The sequence below is a fragment of the Scomber japonicus genome, chromosome 19 (assembly GCF_027409825.1).
Source record: "Scomber japonicus isolate fScoJap1 chromosome 19, fScoJap1.pri, whole genome shotgun sequence".
NCBI lineage: Eukaryota > Metazoa > Chordata > Actinopteri > Scombriformes > Scombridae > Scomber > Scomber japonicus.
The window spans coordinates 20,560,209-20,582,580 of NC_070596.1; the positions used below are offsets into that span (position 1 = coordinate 20,560,209).

The window sequence follows — 22,372 nt, forward strand, 5'->3', positions numbered from 1 at the left end:
GGGTCAGTATGCACAGCTCTGGACCACCGTCTACCCCAGCCTCTGTTAATGGTGTGTATCACATAGACATTGGATGCTCTTGCTTTTGCACAGAACTCAGTAAATATGCCACTACTCTCTAGCATTTCTTATTTTATCTTAATCCTCCCCCATCAATATGTTGAACCATTTGCTGACTGTGGTACAGCAAAGTATGGATATACATACCAAAACAAAGTAGGTGTTTGAGGTGAATTGAGTCTCTGTCCTCTCAGTGCTGCCTGCCAGTGGAACTTTATTCTGGCTGCAGTCCCACCATTTTAATAGCTTCATGCTTGGCACTGAACTCATGACCTCCCCTTTTATCCTAGCTTAGCCTGTCTTTGTCTTGCCCATTAGCCAACAGTGCTAAAGTAGGGGCCCATCATCCCTACTGTAGGCCTGCCTGGGCTGATTAATAGTCACAGTGTAGATGTATAAAAACACTCTGAATACCAAAATTGCAATACGATATGCATCAGTCAGAAGTGACAGAACTGTTGCCATCATTATTTTCCAGTTATTATAAGTGTCTCTTTTTGTTACACAGATTCACTAAAGAAAAGGCTAAATGCCTTACCTTCTCCAGAGAGAGAAATCACAACTGTAAACCTGAAGAAAGATGTGAAATATGGCCTGGGTAAGAGCCTATATACTTCTTCCTAAAATAAAAACTTAATTTCACGCTGTCTCTGCGGCCAAGTCCCAGCAGCCAGAGTTGAGAATTATTATAAATTGCGTTTAAGGCACTTGTGTTGCCCTGGTGTTTCGTGGTGGGATATGTGTGTGTGTATATATACGTATGTGTTTAGATTGGTTTATGCTTGTGTGTGTTCTCCAGGGTTCCAGGTTGTCGGAGGGGAGAGCTCTGGTCGTATGGACCTCGGCACCATCATTAGCTCCATCACTCCTGGGGGTCCTGCTGATGTCAATGGCTCTCTCAAACCTGGTAGGCTCGCATTTGGCTACACTCTTCCTCTTAAGTGCTTAGATGTTTTTTTTTTCATTTGTGGAGTGCTGTGATGATGTTTCTCTGTTGACCCAGTTTCAGTTTTATGTTTTGCCAGCTTGTTGTGTACCACTTGTGACAGTTTTCATGTTGATGCAGGTGATCGCCTGATCTCTGTGAATGATGTAAAGCTGGAAGGGCTCTCTCATGCCACCACTGTTGACATCCTCCAAAATGCTCCAGATGACATTACTCTGGTGGTGTCACAGCCCAAAGAGAGGCTCTACAAAGGTAATATGCGTGTCATTTTTTAGTTGCTATGTGTAAAATTCACATCTTTTGTTTTTGCTCCTTAGATTAATCACTTTTTTTGTGTTTTTGCAGAATCTTCAACAGGCTATGTTCCCTACCAGGCAAAGTCTTCATTGAAGGTACATAACTCTGGCCAAAGACGGGAACTAGACTTTGATACCTCTTCAGAGGAGCATGTAGGAACAGGAAGCCCCAGCCCTCCTCTTCCCAGCACTGGCACACCGTCATCCACCTCCTCCCCAGTCCACCAGAATGCCAGCCTCAGCTCTCAGGACTCCAGGACAAGCAGTGCTGCTAGATTAAGCCAACCCCCTGCTAATGGAGTTCAGCAGTGTCTCGAGAGAGCCACAGCCACCAACACAGCTGCGCCTGTTGCCCAACATCATAGACCAGAACCTAGTGTGGGTTTGGATCCCACGCCGCCAGCTTTGCCACCCAAAACTCGGAAAGCTAAAGTCACCGAACCTCCCAAAGTTTCTGAGCATTCAGACTGGGGTGATTCAGACATGGATGAGGAGACTTATTCCAGTGGTCAAGAGAAACTCAAGGCCAAAAAGGTGCGGCCTTTATGTTTATGAATCCATTGTTGTATGTGGATTCTTTGCTTTTACACATTACCCCACATGATAGTCGTTTTCTCACCACATCTCACAAAACACAAAAGCAATTTGTGGTACAGAAAAGAATATGAAATCAGTGTATGTTATGACAATGTTTCCATAAACAAGCATTACAAATGACCAGCCAGATGCTTGGCACAACTAACTGCCTGTTGTATATAACCTTTGCCTATCATTGCATTTACAGAGTCAATGCAAGGCAGTTTTCTACCTGTACATTGCATGTCATCCGCTAATTTTCTTCTGAGCTGTACCCAATTCAGCCTCCTCACACTCCCTTTTTTTTCTTTTCTGCATGTTCTAGCCTGTGATAATTCACCTTAATACCCTGTTCTCTGTTTGCAGGAGTACACCATGGAAAATTTAAATGGTAATGCCCCAGGGGTCAATAGTCTCCGTCCAGGAGAACTATTTGACGTTGAGCTGTCCAAAAAAGACAGCAGCCTGGGCATAAGTGTCACGGTACTGTTCGGCAAGGTTTTCACCCTCTCTTTGTTTTGCCCCCTTTCCCCTCCTCATCTTGTCGCTGTCATCCGTTTGTGTTTATATGTTGTTTGGTGTGGTTTGCTTTCCTAACGCTGTATGTCGGTCGTCAAATTTGGAATCTCTTTTGGGACTACTCACCTTCTCGCTCTCTTTGCATGCTACATTTATTTAATTTTAATCAAAACAGCTTTTTTTAATGTTATGTCATACAGTAGTTATAACTTTAGTGCCAGAAACATTTCAAACAGAACTCATGAATGACCTTTCCACAGGACACCTTTTAAGTTGGTTGACTAATATAATTTCCCTCTCAGGAATTTTAAACACTTATTAATTAGCATGGGTTCATTTACTCCTCAGGCACAATTAACACTTAATACCAAATCAGTTGAGTGTGTGTTTTTAAAGCAAGGTTGCTGTCATATAAGTTTGGAATAATACTTGATTGAGCATTGGTTTGTTTTTAGTAATATTTACATTGAATTAACCATTACATTCACTTATTAATACTGAACCTGATATTGAGACTCATCGTAACCAAATGGGCAATGAATTCACATCATATCTGATCATTTAGATTTAACCTCAGTTATTTTGTCAATAACATCACCGTGGAGGATTTTTAAACTAAACAACTAAATCATGACTCATGATGACTATGATAAATGCTTTATTCCTTGCACTGTTTGCATAAGGAATAGTCTGATAAATGAAAAAAACATAACTTGAAATACAAAAAGTAATTTTGAGGATGAATTGATAAAAATGAACGGGAACAAATTAACTTCTTACTTTCTCATTCAATTTTCAGCAATGTTTTGAGGCATCATGTCACGACTGACAATGATTTCACAACACTTGAACACAGCATACATGTTCACACCTACAGGTGGAATAGTCAGGCACAGTAAACAACTGCTAAAAACCTAAATACATACAAATCCATCCTGCTTAGGTGGGTTTCACCACTTGCAACACTAAACAATAGCAGTACACTTTTGGGTGTGGCAGAAATGACAACACCAACTCTAAAGCTAAATCTGAGCCAGTTATTTTGCAATCTTCTACTTCTAAATCTTCCAAGCCTGACTCTCCTCTTCGTACATCTACTTACAGGTTTTATTGACAGGGTGTTATTATGTAGTCAGTGTGATATGTTATGTCACCATACTGTTATATTAACTTGTAGGGAAGGTTGGGAGTTTACAGTATGAATAAAGCATTTATCATGTTGAAGTTCATTTGAAAATGAAATGGAAAAAAACCCTCCACACCTACCATCAACCCCCATACACCCATGCACCATTTTCTTTTTTGGCTAATTATACTAAGAGGCGTTTTCATTTCTAAGGGGGGAGTCAACACAACCGTTCGTCATGGAGGCATCTATGTTAAAGCCATCATACCAAAAGGAGCTGCTGAGCTGGATGGAAGGATACAGAAAGGTATTAGCCTAAATACTCATTTTACAAGTAATGATGTATGACAGAAAAACTGAATTATACATTACTATTAGATTTTGAATCAATCATTTTATTTACTTTATTTGATATTTTAACCACTCTTTGTCATATCCTCAGGGGATCGTGTGGTGGCCGTCAATGGAAAGAGCCTGGAGGGCGCCACTCATCAGCAAGCAGTGGATGTTCTCAGAGACACTGGGCAGGTGAGGGATGACATTTACCACAAGCACCCTGCTGACAAGCTGTTTAGTTGCATCCCAGCTGGCCAGTAACACTCGGTTTTCATCACATCCTCCTGCAGACAGTGCACTTGTTGCTGGAGAAGGGTCATCCGCCTGCAGACAGTGTCCACGCTCCCCTCACACCTCAGAGCACCCCGCCGTGTGCTGACAGGGACCAAAAACAGATGAAGAGCAAAGAGCAGCCACTTCAGGTCAAAGACAAACCAGAGTACAGCTTTCTAACAAAAGGTGAGGCAACAAGTAGGAAATCTCAAGCAGTGTGATATATATATATATTTTTTTTTTTTTGTTTGTTTTTTAAGTAACAAAAACTTTTGCTGTTGTTAGTACACCTCAGCAGCCATCAGTTTTCAGCTTATGTGTATATTTTATTTTAGTGTAAAACATCTGTTTCCCTAGAGTACATCCAGTACCATACAAATGTTTAGAGTCCACGAGGATGGTAATGAAAGTAGGAAAACACTGTGATTATTTAGGGCGTATAATTCTTAACAGTGTTACACTAAACCCTGTTGTTCTCTCTAAACAAAGTAACTTGCTGTTGGTAATCTTATTTGCAAGAAAACGAGCATGTGTGTACAACCCATTAGCTGCACACTGCTGCTAATTTAGAGCTCAGTGGCTGGCGTGGCTGTAGAAAACCCTGGTACTGCTTTACTGGAACTAGACATGTTTGTTTTGTCTAACTGCTCATTGATGTAAAGCTACAGGATGTACTCGTGTCTGGTTAATCCACTGTCTCCTCCTTAAACACAGTTATCCCAATGTATAGTTTAAGCAACATCTATGATTGACTATATATAACATTTTCTTTATTTCTGAATTCGTATTTTATTCAGTGAGGGGTTGCCTCCACTTGATTACACTGATATGGTGGAAACTCTTCAAAAAGGATCATCAGTGACTGTCAGTGTTATTTTGTTGATCCTGCTTATTTATGAAACACCAAAAGACAGAATGGCAAATCTAGGAATAGTGGTCAGAAGGAGCATCTGTTTCTCTAGAAAGGATGATACATTCATTCCTTCTTTGTATGTTTCAGAGATATGTTGGAGTTGTACGCTCTGCAGGGAGTTACCAAGTTTGCATGAATACTAGAATTGGATTACTGTGAATAACCAGACTACCAGACTGATGTAATAGACTGAGAGAAGCATTTACATGGTACAGTAACTTGATTTCCTCAGTCACCCAAGTGATTTGTTTCCTAATTGGGTTTGTGTCTGGAAGGATATGTTAAGCCTTCAGGAAAACATTGGCACCATGTCAGTGTGCTTAGAGGTGTTTTTGAGTTTTGGTGACTCTTTCTTTGGAAAATTATGAACTTATTATTTCTCCTATCATCAAATCTGGAGCTCAGACAGGAGCTGATCTGCCCCCTCAAGTCCAGTATCTCTGATTAGTCATATTGGTTGTAGTACCAATAACATCATGAGTATCAGTAGTAAATCCTTTATGGGCGTATATTTTGTCACAGATCCTTCATGTACGCACATCACATACTGGTAACTTAAGAGTGTCCAGTTCACTGTACCTGCATGTGCCTGTCCCCCACAGATAATGTGTTTGAGGTGTGTCTACTGAAGAACACATCAGGGCTGGGCTTCAGTTTCAGTCGAGAGGAGAACATCCCTGATGAGCCCCACGGATCCAGCATGGTGCGAGTTAAAAAACTATTTCCTGGCCAACCAGCAGCAGAGAGCGGTCGCATCAACGTGGGTGACGTCATCCTGCGGGTCAATCAGACCTCCCTCAAAGGACTCTCGCAACATGTACGGAAAATATATATCTTTTCGTGCTTTGCCTCAATGTGATAGAAATAATCAATCAAATCAGAATGTCGTTGGTTACCATCATTTATTTGTAATTGTGTGTTTTCTCTCTTGTGTGCACATAGGAGGTGATATCAGCCTTGCGAGGAACAGGACAGGAGGTGACTTTGCTCCTCTGTAGACCTGAACATGGCATTCTTCCTGAGATGGACGCTACAGCTTTGGTGGGAATCTCTAATAACAATACTCTTACTGCAAATAATTCTCTTTTTGGGAATTTTTAAGAACCGTTTATAATTTTTACTTCTTCCCAGACACCCATGTCATCGCCCAGAAAGGAGCCAGTGACCCAGGCAGAGACTGGCAAGAAGAGTCAGGGCGCAGTGGAGGATGCCCTGGAGAGGCTGCTTCTCAAAACCCCCGGCCGACACAACAGCTACAGCGACAGTACTGATGGAGATGAGGAGGTTGAGGAAGCCTTCAGCCCCAGCACCTTGGAGCACAGCAGACAGAACTGGGAGCGGAGTGTCTACCAGACCCCCAGTAGCAACCTGGGACTGGGACGCTATGACAGCACCGGTCAGCTGGACGACACCATGAACTTAGCCTTCTACTCCCCGAACCTGTCGATGACAAGATCGGACCTCAGCAAGAGGTACCCGATCAGAGTGAAAATAATATCATATCATCTGCATTACAGATGTTCTGTCATCTTTTATCTCATATAATCTTTTCTTTTTCAATGTTTGGACAGGTGTCCTTCATCCCCCATGAATCTGGAAACATCCCCTCTGCCTATGGTGTCTTCCCACACTGCCCCGAGCCCAGACCCCCTGCCTCCTCCTCTGCCTCTGCCCTTAAACCTCACCATGTCTGGCAACGGACAGGATATAGAGGAACTTGTCCCGGTAAGCACTTAGGAATTTCTCAGGATGAAAAATGTAGTGATCTGAAAGTTTCCACATTTTAAATAAAGGAATACCACTAAAATGTGTATCTAAATTTTGAAGAGTTATTCAGGTAGTATGAATACTAGAATAGCAATTCCTGTAACTGAGATTCTTGTCTGTTGTTAGGAAGTAGAGCTAAAGATCTCCTTATTGAAGTCTGAAAAAGGCAGCCTTGGCTTCACCCTCACCAAAGGTAATGATCATGGATGTTACATCCATGACATCGTCCAGGATCCAGCCAAAGGAGATGGAAGGCTCAGGCCCGGAGACAGAATGATCATGGTGCGAATTTATCCCAAATCCCTTATTCTACTTACAGCCTGAGTCTTTGGTGTATTCATTCTAGCCAAAGAGTGATTGTGCTTCAAAGTGTATATTTTCTATGTCCAGGTGAACAGCACAGATGTGACCAATATGGGCCACACCGAGGTAGTCAATCTTGTGCGAGCGGCCCCCCGGATGGTTGACTTGGTGGTAGGGAGGGTCCTGGAGGCTCCCAAGCCCTCCATAGAAGCCCACCTGCTACCTGACATCTCTTTCAAGGGCAACCAAGAACCACTGGGTAAGAAAGAGCCCTCACTAACAAGAGTAAAAAATCCCTGGTATGCCTGAAAATCACTGTCCACCTGCCTTGTAATCCCTTCCAGATGTTTCATTTACACCTAAAGTCAAATATAAACAGTTTTATTCTGTCTTCAATCCCCAGGTTTGTTGTTGGACGGTGGTAGTGACAGCATGTATGGAGTCTTGTTCGTGAAAGACATCCTGCCAGAATCACTGGCCTCTGAGGAAGGCAGTCTGAAACCACTTGACCTAATCCACTACATCAATGGCGCTCCCACTCAGGAACTTACCCTCAGTGAGAACACCCGACTCCTGGAGCTCTCCCTCGACGACCTGACTCTCAAGGCCACAAGGTAGTCTGCACTAACAAAGAATCATATGCATATCCTGTTGGTCTTTTCTCCCAGTGGCCTTACAGAAGGTTATTTTTAGCTTGACATGTGTGTAATAATTTCAATAAATTAATTTTTCTTCTTTTTTTTCTCTGGCTCAAAGGGACGGGAAGCCGGTTTTTCCGGGACAGAAAAGTGTCTCTTTTCTTAACAACAACATTAGCCCCAAGGTTTCATCCAGCATCAATGGTATGTTTTAGATCTTAGGTGTGCCACTTGTGAAAATGTTTATTATACCTACCATGTTGCTTATTATTGTCCTGACACTGTCGTACTGCTTAACATTCATGCTTCCATTTGTGTTCTGTTTAAGGGTTTCTTAAAGGAGATGATTCAAGAGGTACAGAGTGTCTTGCAGCACTTTGTCCTTTAGAGGTAGGTTAAGAAATAAATACATGCTTATTTTCATGCTCTAGATTTCTTTTTGTGCTCTATAATCCAAGGTGAACCTGCATTAATATTCCCACCATTTAACAGCAGGTGGATACTTTGGTTGTAAATAAATTTGGGATAGTTGTTTATAAATCATATGTGAGTTAATGGAGGAGTAGTGAGAAAGGGGTAGGAATTGTGTATACTCCTTCCTACTCCTTTTCAAATATTTTATTTTTTGTTTCGCTTATCCTCTTGATCTGTTTTTATTCTCATGTTCGAAATAAATAAATTCAAACTTATTCAAATTTTCTGCATTGAAATTTCAAGTAAACACTTTGTTTGTCATCGGCAAAGATGAATACATGTAGGTTGAGATGTGCATCTGTACAGGAGTATTCTTGTAATGATATTGTCATCATCATCAGCTCATGTCTGATTAGCGCTTAGTTTCTAATCGAGAATTAAAGGTGACACACATTTGTTTTTTGTTGAATATGCAGGAGGAGATCATAGAGCTGGATCTAGAGAAGCCCCAGTCAGGGGGCCTGGGTTTCTCAGTGATTGGAGGGGAGAGGGGCATCTTTGTCAAGTCTATAACACCAAGAGGAATAGCAGAGTCCACAGGCAAGCTGCAAGTGGGAGACAGGCTATTGAAAGTGAGTAATGAGTGCCATTTACATTTCGGGCAGACGTTGTGCTTACTATAATATATGTACTTGGTTGTTCTTCCATATGAAAGTAGAACAATGTTAAATTTAGCAACCAGTTTTTTCGAACATTAATTATGTTTTGTTTTCATTGATTGATCGAGTCCATTAGCAAATTATTTCTCACTAGAACAACTAATAATATTATGTAGTCCATTAAAACTCAACCTATTCCACTAGTAGAGGAAACAAAAATGTTTTTGACTGAATAGGCTGTGTATATAACCTGTAACACAATCTGTACACAGCAATCCTGACGCTGTTGTCTTTTTCTTATAGGTGAACGAAGAACTAATGACGGGCGTGTCCCACACCAAAGCTGTCACCACCATCCGTAAAGCTAAAGGCCTGGTACACCTTATAGTGTCCAGACCCCCAGACCAGAACCCCAGCACATACCTGGCCTATCTGCCCATCAACACTGACAAGTGCAATGGGAACACAGGTACAAGCATTTATGGTATTGATATGTATATTTTTTGCTTTTTCATTCATAAAGGACTACCTTTGCTCTATTTGGCATACAAGTGTGATTAGTAATAATTATACATTTCACTCAAACAATCCACTTTATTTCCAGATCTGAGTGAGGACAGTGGAGTGAAGACTAAGCTGAATGATGAGCAGAAGTCTGGCAGCTTCCCTTTCATACCACCAATAGGTATAACATAGAGGCTGCAAAATGTGCTGAAAATCTCAAAGGGACAATGTTAGTGTGTCAAAGAATTAGCATGAATGCAGTGAAAACAAAACAACTTAATTTGTTCATTGTAAATCATGTGTAACAGACTATGAAGACGGTCCACTGGAGCAGCAAAGAGAGACGGAGCAGAGCGCAGAGCTCTCAGAGGACACAGACTGTGATGGCTCTTCTTTACCCGAAGACTCCCCTGAGGTACAAATAAAACCCTCCACACTCGATAAAAACATGGAAAGTATGTGGTGGTTATACCTGACTTTTTTTTGTTACGTTTTGTTGTGTTTCTTTCATAATTAGAGTTCTCGGAAAGTGGAATGGCAGGAAGAGAATGTGGATGATCCCAGAAATGAAAAGTAAGATTTTTCTTTTGGAATATACACCTACAGTATTACGATTAGGATTGCAAATACATTCATATCTAATCTCTGTTCATTTGAAATCATCAGTTATCTGCAAATGAGCGCCGGACAGCCAGAGGAGGATGAAATCACATGGGGAAGTGATGAACTGCCTATTGAAAACATGAACTCCAAATCAAGAGATGGTAAGACTGAAGTTCTACTATGTTATATTTGCAATTGGACTGTAGATTCTGAGGTTTAATTAGTTAATGAGAGCAGAGATGATGGAGTCTAAACAAAAAGGAAGTTATAGATCACAGTCCATCTTTTCATTCTTAGTCAAGCAATCAAGCTTCATTTGTGGCTTGACTTAAAAAATTCAGAATTTATGTTTGTAGTTCTGCTCAAAATGTTTTGTTCCTTCATTTTGTTTTCCTCCAGATGGGCCAATCATCACAGAGGATGAGCTGACCTCTTTGCCCCTCGTCAAGGTGGTCCCTGATGGCCAGTACACAGGACCGAAGCTTAACACCGTGGTACGCATGATGAGGGGGCTTCTGGAGCAGAAAGTCCCTCTGCAGGAGTTTGAAGTAAGAGTCTCTCTTCTCAGGCCACTTTAAATTTTAAAATGCTGGTTCAAAAATTCATTTGATATAACATCTGTTTTCCTCCCTGGCAGAATCTACAAAATCTCCAGCCGCTGGACGACTGTTTAATAGGTCAGACAAAGGAGAACAAGAAGAAGAACCGCTACAAGAATATTGTTCCCTGTAAGAAAAGTTACAAATGTGTCACAGCAGGAAACTTAGAGATGGCTTTCTACTAATTCCAAATTACTACAATTATTGTGATTTCTAAATTTTGAGCATAGATTTTCTCCTTTTTTAATTTTTCTGATATCTGTAGATCTTCTTTTTGACACTTGGGAATCATTTTTTGCCATTTTATAGACAAAATGATTAATCAAAAAGTGTTTGAATAATCGATAATTGTAATAATCGTTAGCTACATAAGAGTTGAAACAGGTTTTGTATGCACATGCTTTTTCTAGTTGACACAACTCGAGTGGTGCTTGGCAAAGACGGAGGCTACATCAATGCCAACTTCATCAAGATGTCAGTGAAGGATGAGAACTTCATGTACATCGCCTGTCAGGGACCTTTACCGACCACTCTGGGTGACTTCTGGCAAATGGTCTGGGAGCAGAAGTCTAATGTGATCGCCATGATGACACAGGAAGTGGAGGGAGGCAAAGTGAAATGTCAGCGGTACTGGCCAGACACACCGAAGACAGCAGAGATGGTGGATGACAGGTTACAGATCACGCTGATTAAAGACCAGTATCTGGACAACTTTGTCATCCGACTCATCGAGGTCAAAGACGTACAGGTGAATTTGATTAAAGATTCCATGCTCATTTTGTAATGATATGTAAAGGTTTTACACACCGTGTTACGGGCAAATTAACATGGCAATTTCGTTATCTTCAGACCAATGAAATCCAACATGTAACTCATCTGAATTATACGGGATGGCCTGACCATGGGACGCCCACACAGCCAGAACAGCTGCTTACATTCATTTCCTATATGAGGCACGTTCATCGATCAGGACCTATAATCACACACTGCAGTGCAGGCATCGGTCGTTCAGGAACCCTCATCTGTATAGACGTGGTTCTGGGTCTTATCAGTAAAGATGCTGATGTAAGTATGACACTCTTTACGTTATCTTAAATATTGTTTACATGTAAGCTTCTGCTGAATCATTAGGATTTTGTTCAGAATGATCATGCTCTAACTAACATTCTGTTTTTTGTAGTTTGATATTTCAGATGTCGTAAGAAACATGAGACTTCAGAGACAGGGAATGGTCCAGACGGAGGTAACTTTTAAAGTTTTCTTTTAATATTAAAGAAAAAGTTCACAATTTTTCCTTATTCCTCCTGCTCATACTGATCATCAGACGATCCCCTCAAAAAGCACGTTCAGTGTGAGTGATGGGAGGGCAAAGTCCACAGTCCTCGTTTTGAGTAAAACTGTATTTAAAAGTTTATTTTAAGATCATGAGGATTCCTAGTTATTCAAATAATTTGGATATATTTTACAGTTACAGTCTGTTTAGTAGGAAATTTCATCTTTGTGACCCAACGGACACTGGTTTTTCCTGTTCAGCTAGAGGGGAACAATCATAAGGGAAGAGGGAATTTTGCACTATGACTAACTGTGAAAGATATCTACCTGATTTGACTCTTGATTTGACTACTGAAGCCTCACATTAGTCTCCAATGCTAATAAGTTCATTATGAAGGGATCTCTCAATGGTCATTTGGGCACCTGACTATTGTGAAAAAGACATAAAAAACTGAATCAATCCTTTAACTAACTTATATCTGAACACATTAAACTCAGCATCCCTTTGGTGAAATTTATTTTTTCACACAATTTCCTTCTTTTTTTCAGGATCAATATATTTTCTGCTATCAAGTGATCCTCTACGTCCTCAGATGCCTTCAAGCAGAGGAGAACATCTCGGGATAGTAGAAACCACATATCGCGTTCACGTAGAGGCTGGATGACTGTTTCAAAAAGAGCAAAACAAATGGAGGAGAGTTGACAGGCAGAACTTGCCAAATTACTCTAATATGTTTTTATGCCTTAAATATTCAGCTCCTTCAGAGTAAATCATTTTAAAGAAGTCTATATTTTTATTGTTTGCTTTTTTGAGTTCACTTTCTTTGGCTGCTACTCGCTTTTAATGCATTCATGAGAACTGCTGATTGTATTTCTTATTGTCACCTACAAGAGAACACTAATGTTTTATTTTCCAGATTCTTGGATATTTTAAAATTATTATGAAATGATCAATGATTTCATATTTTATGTGGAACAAAATTGTACTTGTCTATTTTGAATCTTGTTTTGATGCTGGAACATGCCTTGACAGAATACTATGTCAGTATTTGCTTTGTAAATCTATTATACAGTAATTGCTCACTGCCTGAGGTAAATGAAATTAAAAGTGTACATATTCATCTCCTGAAAATTAAACTGGACACATTTTAAATGTAAAGGAACCTTTTTTTTATTATATGAATCAAACCTTTTTTTGTCATTTCGGTGCATATCGCCTTTAAACTTCTGAAAATGTCAAAACTTGTCTGTTAGAATTCATGCTGTGTAAAAAGCTTGCAATCAGTCTGAACTTTTCCAAGCTTGTTGAATTAGAAAACCACTGATATGTATGAATGAGTGATGATGACTAAGAATGGGAAGGAGTAGGATACTCTACAAGCAACAGTTTGTGAATAGAAACTTTGTTCCCTGAAAGAGAAAAGCAGCAACTTTATACAGCTGTAGAAGATTTGATACTGGACTGGAAAGAGTACACAATGAGAAAAAGGCCACTGTTACTTCACTTGAAAATGACTACATAGGCCTACACACCGCAGAAGTTGCTGCATTTACAATATAATGCAAATCCATGGAATTATTAAGCTTATAATGTTACATATTTTGTTCTGCATTATATTTAAATATGTTTGGAACCAGACGACCACGATCTCTGGCATTATATTCACCCACACTTTGTCTCCCCAAAGATTGAACATTAGATTCAGTTGTATTTATTGCCTAACTATTACATTTGAATGAATATTGTAGAGGTATTTCTGTCTTTATCCGCTGTATGTATTCATTTCGTATAACAACCCTAGATTAGCTATCTGCTGAAACTGTACAGTATTTGGCTGCATATGTAGCAGAGAGCAGCAGGTGTGGCAGCAGGCAGGTTGTTACACCATGTTTCACCACCGTGTGGTGCCAAAATTCATCTTCTCATCAGTGTGAAGTTGTTCTGGAAACACAACCATGTGTTTAAACATATTTAATGGTAGCTTTGGAACTTACCGGCTTTTCTGTTTCCCAGGTTAGATCAAATAAAAGTTCATATTGCTCAATATGTTGGATAGAAAGTTTTTTTCTTGAGATATTTGCAGGCCTGCTTTGATACAGAAGAAGTAGTATAGTTCCCTAAGTGGGTGCTGAAAGAGTGACTATATTTAAAAAAAAAAAAAAAAAAAAAGTGCTCTCTCTTCAACTGAAATTTCTTCCACCTTTTTCCTTTAGCTTATGTTCTTGTACACCTTAAATATAAGTTAGTTTTTATTTAGAAGAAAATTAAAGACATGTTACATAGCCTAATATAAAACTGCCCAAACCATAAAACAGCTATGTAGCCTACATATGTGAATATATATATAAATGTCTTAACATTTTAATCAAAACTGAACTAAAATAAAGCATATTTAACTATATTAGTTATATTGGTAATATCTATAATAAGAGACTTGGCAAATCTGGACTAGATTAACATGGATACTCCAGAGACTGTTTATAACACAGTTACAGATCGAGGGGTAGTAAGGTGAATGTTTGCAGGTAGGTGGGACGTGGGAGGTCATGTGCTTGATAGATAAGATCACAATGTGGGCACCTGGCCATGGATACGTTTTAGTGCATCTGCTGAAATGCATGTTGACAGCTAATTTAGGGCAGGGACAAATTTCCAGTGCCAGTAGAAGTGGTAGTCATTTGTTCATTGGGGCCATATGCAGTGTTAAACATAAATGTTAGGATTTGATACACCAGAGTTAGTTTATAGATAGCCTAATTTTCATCTGCAGTCCCTTCAGTAGATATTAAAACACAATAACAAACAGTACAAAGCAAAAACACACTGTACACATATAAAATGCACTGGCCTCTCTCATTGTTAAATTAAAAGTATAGAAAAAGTTCCAAATGCGGAAGATTTGGATACTTTGGTCCTTTAAAGCCACGACAGAAACTATCCAAAGACCGGATGTGACGTGTTTTCTTTTCCCCACCCGCATTCTAAGAAGACCCGCCCTACTCAGTATCTGATTGGCTCTCACTTCGCTGTTTACCTGGCGGTCTAGCCAATCAGAGTCAGAGTAGAGCGAGTTTTTCGCGGAATGCGGGTAGGAAAAAGCAAACGCGGACGTGACGTAAGGTCAGGGCATCCCACACTGTAAACTGTAATGGCAGCGTGCACACTGGCCACGCTTGCTTTGTAAAAAAAAGGAAATTATCTTTAATTTTTTTTACTACGCATCCGTAAAATAAACTGCTAACATGTCGGGGCGACATAACAACAAACTGCCTAATAATTTGCCACAACTGCAGAATCTCATCAAGAGAGATCCACAGTCATACGTGGATGAGGTAAGTGTTGAATGCTAAAGTTATTAGCCGCTAATTGTGCTCACGAGTACTGTCAATATAGAGGAGTAATGAATCACTGTCTGTATCTTTGAACAGTTTCAGCAGCAGTACCGGCACTACCAGTCCAATGTACAGATCTTCAAACTGCAGCCTGACAAACCCAACAAGGAGCTAGCAGAACTTGTCATGTTCCTTGCTCAGGTAATAACAAGCATGTTCTATGTTTGTATCTGCTGAGCCTGTCTAATGTTGATGAGTACTATGTAGCAAGTATTTTTAAATGGATTCATATTTATTTTCAAGGGTCCTATACCCAAATACTAAAGGAGAGGTTAAATCTGTCTTAAAACAAGAGTCAGGTGTCCACATGAACACTGAAAGAGGTTCATTCCTCTTGGTTTATACTGGACAATAAGATTTCCTTCAAATGTGCTTTAAATGTAAGTGATGGAGTCCAAACTCAAATGTGTGTCTGAAGTCTGAAGCTTATGTGAGGCTGAAGTTTCATATCGGAATCAGAACCAGGTTTGTTGCCAAGTCTTGTATGTAAACGTTCATTCATCTGTCATATTAAACAGAATGGGATGTACAGTACAGCACATAGTTTCAGGGCAAAACTTCACTCTAAGATCATGATCAAATGGACAGTAGAAAATAAGATTCTCAACCTCATTCAGAATACACAGGTTACAACCTCCATCCTCCTCTGGGACTGAATGGAAGTGTCCAATTTCCAAAGTAAAGGCAGGATACCAGATCTGAACTGAGCAAAAATATATATCTAAGCTCTCTAAACTGAATTTTGATGGGACATTTGAGAAATTTGAACAATCCTTATAAAAGCTTTGTTGAGGTAGTCTATTGACAGGCATGTTGATTGACCTATTCCACAGATTTAACATATCACCCTTTCACCAAACCTTACAAGGCTCTCATCCTAATATCACCATGTACCAATACTTTTTATGTGTGCCATCTATATGTTGTGTTGTTAAAACTCTTCTCTGTCCTACAGGTTGGTCACTGCTACCTACAGCAGCTGTCCTCCTTCCCCCAAGAGCTGTGTGAGTTATTAATGAGTCACCACACAGTCATAGAGCCGGACCTCAGAATGGTAAGAATGGCCTCATACCTGTCAGAACAAGAACTGCTAGTTTATTGAAGTCATTGATCATAAATGTGACTACTGTCCAATTTCCCTATCCTTGTCAGACTTTGTGCAAAGCTCTGATTCTTCTGAGGAATAAAGATCTGATCGACCCCACCTGCCTCCTGGAGCTCTTCTTTGAGCTTCTGCGATGTCATGACAAACTGCTCAGAAAGGTTAGCGCGCTCAGCCCTGACATAAAATATCTACTTTTTTTTTTTTAATAACCTATGCTTTACCCCAGCCACCATGCAGTCATTCTGTCTGTTCTGTCTGATTTTGTTGTTTGCTGCCTCAGTAGCTGGTTAACATTTGTTTTTTCTCTCTCCGCAGACACTGTACACACACATTGTATCAGATATCAAAAACATCAATGCTAAGCACAAAAACAACAAGGTTAACACGGTAAGTACATCCATATACACGATTATTAAAGGTGCAGGGTGTAAAATGTAGTGGCATCTAAAGTTAAAAACGACTCGGCAGAAATGTAATATAATATTCATAAGTATGTTTTAATTACTGAAAATAAGAATCATGTTTTCGTTAGCTTAGAATGAGCCCTTTATATCTACATAGGGAGTAGGGTCCTCTTCCATGATGCCCACCATGTTGCACCGCCATGTTCCTACAGTAGCCCAGAACAGACAAATCAAACCTGGCTATAGAGAGGGTCTTTTTAGTTTTCTGCAAGTTTCACAGCTTCTGTAGGTTCTTCTACACCTTCTGATCAGGGGTAGAGGGGTATTTAGTTGGTTTGCCTCTAGATGTCACTAAATCCAGCATACTGTTCCTTGAAGTACTTCACATTTGAGTCTCTATGTGAATACAGCAGCTTTAAATTGTCGCCACTCACTCTGTGTTTTGTTACGTTGTGTGTTTCAGACATTGCAGAACTTCATGTACACCATGCTGAGAGACAGTAATCCCATTGCAGCAAAAATATCTTTAGATGTGATGGTGGAGCTGTACAAGAGGAACATCTGGTGGGTGTCATGATTTATACTTTTTTTTGACTTAATGAATTAGTAGAGGTCTTATTTTGAAATCTGGTTGTCTTTTTGTCTGTGTCACAGGAATGACCCCAAAACAGTTAATGTCATTACAACAGCATGTTTCTCCAAGGTGACAAAGGTATGTTTTTTTCCCCTGTTTGACAGCCATGCTTTACAGCCATGCCTTACTTAATTTGTTGCATAAATGGAAAACCTGTGCATCATCACCTGCGTTATTCCCTGTGTAGATCCTTGTTGCCGGTCTGAAATTCTTCCTGGGCAAAGATGAAGATGAGAAGAACGAGAGTGATTCAGAATCAGAGGCAAGTACCAAAGATAAAGGAAAGGTTTAAAGTAAAGCTTTAAGTAGTAAGTAAACAAGTGTGGTGTAGATTTGAGCTTTTTTTTAAATTAAGAATCATTCTTATCTTCCAGGCGGAGGGACCATCATCTCGGGACCTGATGGTGAGATACTCCACAGGCAAGAAAACCACCAAAAACAAGAAGAAGATGGAGAAAGCAATGAAAGTCCTCAAGGTACCGCTATGATGGAGACGGGATTTGTATTATTACATTTAGGTTCAGATGAGTTTATCATTCTCACTTTCTGTACTCGTGATCTCTCTGTGCAGAAACACAAGAAAAAGAAGAAGGTGGAAGTATTCAATTTCTCAGCCATTCACCTCATTCATGATCCTCAAGGTAGGCTTCCTCATCTTCTCCATAGCAACTGCAGCAGACATAGTTTATCCAAGGCTATTTGTATCAAACTACTCAACAGACTGTTTAATATATATATATATATTGTCTTTAGATTTCTCAGAGAAACTCTTGAAGCAGTTGGAAGACTCTAAAGAGCGCTTCGAGGTGAAGATTATGCTGATGGAGCTCTTATCCAGACTGGTTGGAATCCATGAGGTAAGTGATGTGACGCTGAACGGTGGTTGAGCATAATGGCAGATGAAAGTGCCCTAGTAAAAATTGATGACTCAGTGAAGCCACATATTCAAAATAGACAGATTCAAAAAATAACGCAGGAGGCTATGCAGCAAATAAAATGTGTAAATACTTTTATCCAACACAGCCTTTGGAAATGTTAAGAAGTTATGGTAGTTTTTAGATTTATTTCAACTTTACAATGAACTATATGCTGTCATTTCTACCAGATAATGATATGCAGGCATGGATGCCTAATGTAAAGAGTCCTGCCATGAAGTTTGCATATATTTAATATGAACACAGCATAAATGGAATATTTTCAATTTGAGGGAATTAAGTATTTTATTCTTTTTCTTCAGCTCTTCCTCTTCAATTTTTATCCATTCATCCAGAGGTTTCTTCAGCCCCATCAAAGAGGTAAACATAACTCATTTGTTGAGTCTTTTTACTTTAGCTTTAATTGCACATTTCTGACAATCTGTTGTCTTTGTAGAAGTGACAAAGATTCTCCTGTGTGCTGCCCAGTCTTCCCATCAGCTCGTCCCCCCTGAGGTACAGTACAAGCAACCGATTTTACTCCAGAAGAACACAGGACATTCACTATAACACTATTAACACTCTACATTCCCACTCACGTAGGTCATTGAACCTGTGATCATGACCATTGCCAACAACTTTGTGACGGACAGAAACTCCGGGGAGGTCATGACAGTCGGGTAAGTCGTTTTTGTGGTCTGCTTTCTGGTTGCAGTTAATATGGAGTAAAATGTTCAAACCAAATATGTGGTTAAATATATTATATGTAGTAAGTTTAACCTCTCCTTGTACTTCAGTATCAATGCCATCAAGGAGGTGGCAGCCCGCTGTCCGCTCGCCATTAATGAAGACTTGCTGCAGGACCTGGCCCAGTACAAGATCCACAAAGACAAGAGTAAGTGACTACCAGTCTGTTTGTTTTTTACATCTGTACTGTTACCACTATGCTGAATGCCCCTATTAACTGAAACATGCATGTATGTATGTTCACTCACAACAAGCATGTGTCTGTATTTACCTCAGATGTGATGATGTCTGCCAGGGGTCTGATCCAGCTGTTCAGGAACCTTAATCCACAGATGCTACATAAGAGAGACAGGGTAAGCTTTTTAACTTTTTAAAACCTGAAAGGATATCTATATAAAAACAGTTATAATCCCACAGAGGTGTTGCATGGTTTAGAGCAGGGGTGTCAAACTCATTTTCATTCAAGGGCCACATTCAGCCCAATTTGATCTGATGTGGGCTGGGATCATTAAAAAGATGGAAGGAAGGAAGGAAGGAAGGAAGGAAGGAAGGAAGGAAGGAAGGAAAAGAAGACAGGAAGAAAAAATGGAAGAAAGGGAAGAAAGACAGGTGGATGGAAAAAAGAGAAGGAAGGAAGTAGGAAATGAAGACGCAAATATGGAAGGAAGGAAGTAAGGAAGGACAGATGGAAGAAAAGAAGGAGAGAAGACAGGAACGAAAGATGGAAGGAAGTAGGAAAAGAAGACAGGATGGAAATATGGAAGGAAGGAATGAAAAAAGAAATAAGGAAAAAAGACAGGAAGGAAGGAAAGAAGGAAGACATGAAGGAAAGTGGGCCGGATTGGACCCCTTGGCGGGCCAGTTCTGGCCCACGGACCGCATGTTTGACACCCCTGGTTTAGAGCTTTGTCTAAAGAGGAGATCCTAATAAATGATGTAGTTACAGAAGCAGAAATAAACAAAGGAGAGACGTGGCAATAGATTGAAAAAATACAATACGAACAAAGCATCACATAAAATGTCACTAATGTAAACTCTGCCTCTTTGTGTTCAGGGAAGACCTACAGAGGCATCAGCAGAGGCCAAGATCAAAGACTACGGCGAGCTGGAGGCTAAAGACTATATCCCTGGAGCTGAAGTGCTGGAGGAGGAGAAGGAAGAAGGAGAGGAGGACGAAGGTCAGCAGTTATTGATGGGATCACAGTGGCTAAAACAGTCTGTGCTTATAGAGATTATAGATTATCAATAATAGGTTAATATGCATGTTTTTCACTACAGACGGCTGGGAGAGTGCCAGTATTGGTGATGAAGATGAGGATGGGGAGTGGGTGGATGTTCACCACTCATCTGATGAGGACACAGGAGAAGTGGTGAGAATAAAAATATGCACAGCTTGATACATTTCACAAGGTTAAATTATGTGTTGTAACTTTACTTTAATTTTTGTGTGTGTGTGTGTGTGTGTGTGTGTGTGTGTGTGTGTGTGTGTGTGTGTGTGTGTGTGTGTGTGTGTGTGTGTGTGTGTGTGTTTAAGGCGGAAAAGCTTCAGAGTATACCACTTGAGGAAAGGCAAGCCAAGGCAGCAGCGGTCAGCGGCAGCAGGCTCCTCACACAGGATGAATTTAAGAAGATCCGTCTGGCCCAGATGGCGAAGGAGGTCAACGCTAAACCAGGAAAGGGCCAGAAGAGGAAGATAGTGGACAGTGATGACGAGGGTGACAACAGGTTAGAAAGCAGTGTGAACCAAGACTGTAAAGCATTACATCATTTACAAGATTAATTTACCCTTTTGTATGAAATAGTTTTACACTCAGGTTGTAGATTTCTTGGAATCAGAAAGTAATCACTGTGATTTTTAATTCCTTGAGAGAGAGATGATCATACTGAGGATTTTGTATGTTTTCTTTTTCAAACCTTTCAGAGGGGAGCTGCTGACCTTGAGACATATTGAGAAATTACACAAGAAACCAAAAGAAGACAAGGAAACACGACTGGCAACAGCAATGGTACGACCTTAATGCCAACTGTAGATTTGATTTAAATCATTTTCAGATTTGCTGACTGGGTAAAAGACCTGAAACACTACAGACTCTGAAAGTCATTACAGTTTGCATCTCGTGACCGTAAGTAATGGTGTGTTTGGTTTTCTAGGCGGGAAGGTCTGACCGTAAAGACTTCGTAAAGAAACATACTAAGCTGAACCCACACGCCAGCACCAGCAACAAGGAGAAGAGGAGGAAGAAGAACTTTATGATGATGAGACACAGTCAGGGTGTCAGAACTAAAGGCAAACGCTCCTTCAGAGAGAAACAGGTAAGTCACATACTGTGTATCAGAAGTACAGACTGTGTTTAACTCTTGCTAAATTGTATTTGCATTTCCACTAAAATATATATTTTTCTTATCCAGATTGCTCTACGGGATTCTCTGCTAAAAAAGAAGAAGCAGTACAAGTAGGACACATGGACATAATGTTTATTTGCCTCACCTCGCTAACCTGAACCTTTGATATGTCAAATTATTGTACATCCTTCAAGTGGCCTGTAAAACTCTGTCAGTTTAATGTATTATTTTTCAGTAGATGAACTGCATAAATACACAGTGGTCTGAAATAAATAATCTTTGATAATTGTGTGAATGTCATTTATCTATTTGAGTATGGGTTTATAATTAAAATTTTAACCTAAATTTTTAACCTTTATGGCTTAATCTCTTTTTTTCTGTTCATGGGACACCTTTAATTTACTTTATAGAAGTTCAGGAAAATCAATAAACTTAAATGTTGTGGGTTTTATTTTGGACACTCTCAAATTAAATAGACACAGGTAGCTTTGGTTGTAATAAAGTTAATAAAGATAAATAAAAGGTGACATATATGAGGCTCTAGACACTGAGGGGGGTTCAAATCTTTGTTTTCAGACTCAAGAAATGCTGTTTGTTGTGAACTGATCCCATTCAAAAAATATAATTTATTTGAAACAGTTTTTTAAAATTCACACTAACTACCGTGAAGACAGTTTGTCATTTGTCGTATGTGGTTATTTTGATTTTTAATACATTTTAGATTGAATTTCAGCTTCATGTTATGTATAAAATGTATCCATATTAATGACCTGCTTCCACTGTTTCTGCCTTGTGTTTGCAAAATACAGAAGTACTGTAAATGGAACTCCATCAGGTTATGAAGGAGTTGTTAATGTATAATTTGAGGAGAGATTTTAGTAGCCAATATAGTTTACATGATGGTAGTCATATAACAATCATATTTACAGGATAACATTTACTTACTCAGCACATTTTTTGTGCGTTATATTGATCATGCAAGTGTTATGTGCTGAAGCTTCATGTTCACTGATACGGAAGACAAAATA

At 39.7% G+C, this 22,372-nt stretch overlaps 2 protein-coding genes across 2 annotated transcripts in view; both read left to right on the plus strand.

Annotated features, from left to right (window-relative positions):
- The window catches only part of ptpn13 (protein tyrosine phosphatase non-receptor type 13), a 47,010-nt gene extending 34,079 nt beyond the window's left edge, over window positions 1-12,931 (plus strand). Inside the window, exons 20-49 of the mRNA XM_053339632.1 lie at window positions 1-55; window positions 549-658; window positions 860-967; window positions 1,127-1,258; window positions 1,352-1,836; window positions 2,245-2,361; window positions 3,737-3,830; window positions 3,966-4,051; window positions 4,150-4,318; window positions 5,648-5,862; window positions 5,988-6,086; window positions 6,177-6,517; window positions 6,617-6,770; window positions 6,939-7,094; window positions 7,203-7,374; window positions 7,519-7,729; window positions 7,872-7,957; window positions 8,082-8,143; window positions 8,644-8,799; window positions 9,130-9,295; window positions 9,431-9,511; window positions 9,639-9,745; window positions 9,848-9,903; window positions 9,997-10,094; window positions 10,333-10,481; window positions 10,571-10,661; window positions 10,943-11,280; window positions 11,382-11,597; window positions 11,713-11,775; window positions 12,354-12,931. Of these exons, the coding sequence (XP_053195607.1) occupies window positions 1-55; window positions 549-658; window positions 860-967; window positions 1,127-1,258; window positions 1,352-1,836; window positions 2,245-2,361; window positions 3,737-3,830; window positions 3,966-4,051; window positions 4,150-4,318; window positions 5,648-5,862; window positions 5,988-6,086; window positions 6,177-6,517; window positions 6,617-6,770; window positions 6,939-7,094; window positions 7,203-7,374; window positions 7,519-7,729; window positions 7,872-7,957; window positions 8,082-8,143; window positions 8,644-8,799; window positions 9,130-9,295; window positions 9,431-9,511; window positions 9,639-9,745; window positions 9,848-9,903; window positions 9,997-10,094; window positions 10,333-10,481; window positions 10,571-10,661; window positions 10,943-11,280; window positions 11,382-11,597; window positions 11,713-11,775; window positions 12,354-12,431 (4,451 nt within the window). The 3' untranslated portion in view covers window positions 12,432-12,931. The remainder of the gene's footprint in view (window positions 56-548; window positions 659-859; window positions 968-1,126; window positions 1,259-1,351; window positions 1,837-2,244; window positions 2,362-3,736; window positions 3,831-3,965; window positions 4,052-4,149; window positions 4,319-5,647; window positions 5,863-5,987; window positions 6,087-6,176; window positions 6,518-6,616; window positions 6,771-6,938; window positions 7,095-7,202; window positions 7,375-7,518; window positions 7,730-7,871; window positions 7,958-8,081; window positions 8,144-8,643; window positions 8,800-9,129; window positions 9,296-9,430; window positions 9,512-9,638; window positions 9,746-9,847; window positions 9,904-9,996; window positions 10,095-10,332; window positions 10,482-10,570; window positions 10,662-10,942; window positions 11,281-11,381; window positions 11,598-11,712; window positions 11,776-12,353) is intronic.
- Window positions 12,932-14,961: 2,030 nt separating this feature from the next.
- On the plus strand, window positions 14,962-21,630 carry sdad1 (SDA1 domain containing 1). Its single transcript, XM_053339896.1, has 22 exons — window positions 14,962-15,137; window positions 15,234-15,338; window positions 16,153-16,251; window positions 16,350-16,460; window positions 16,618-16,689; window positions 17,170-17,270; window positions 17,361-17,418; window positions 17,528-17,602; window positions 17,715-17,816; window positions 17,912-17,981; window positions 18,094-18,197; window positions 18,578-18,635; window positions 18,712-18,770; window positions 18,858-18,934; window positions 19,052-19,149; window positions 19,278-19,354; window positions 20,056-20,179; window positions 20,280-20,371; window positions 20,536-20,726; window positions 20,923-21,007; window positions 21,153-21,314; window positions 21,411-21,630. Exons 1-22 carry the CDS (start codon window positions 15,048-15,050, stop codon window positions 21,456-21,458), a joined length of 2,058 nt encoding a protein of 685 aa, XP_053195871.1. The 5' UTR covers window positions 14,962-15,047; the 3' UTR covers window positions 21,459-21,630.
- Window positions 21,631-22,372: the final 742 nt, after the last annotated feature.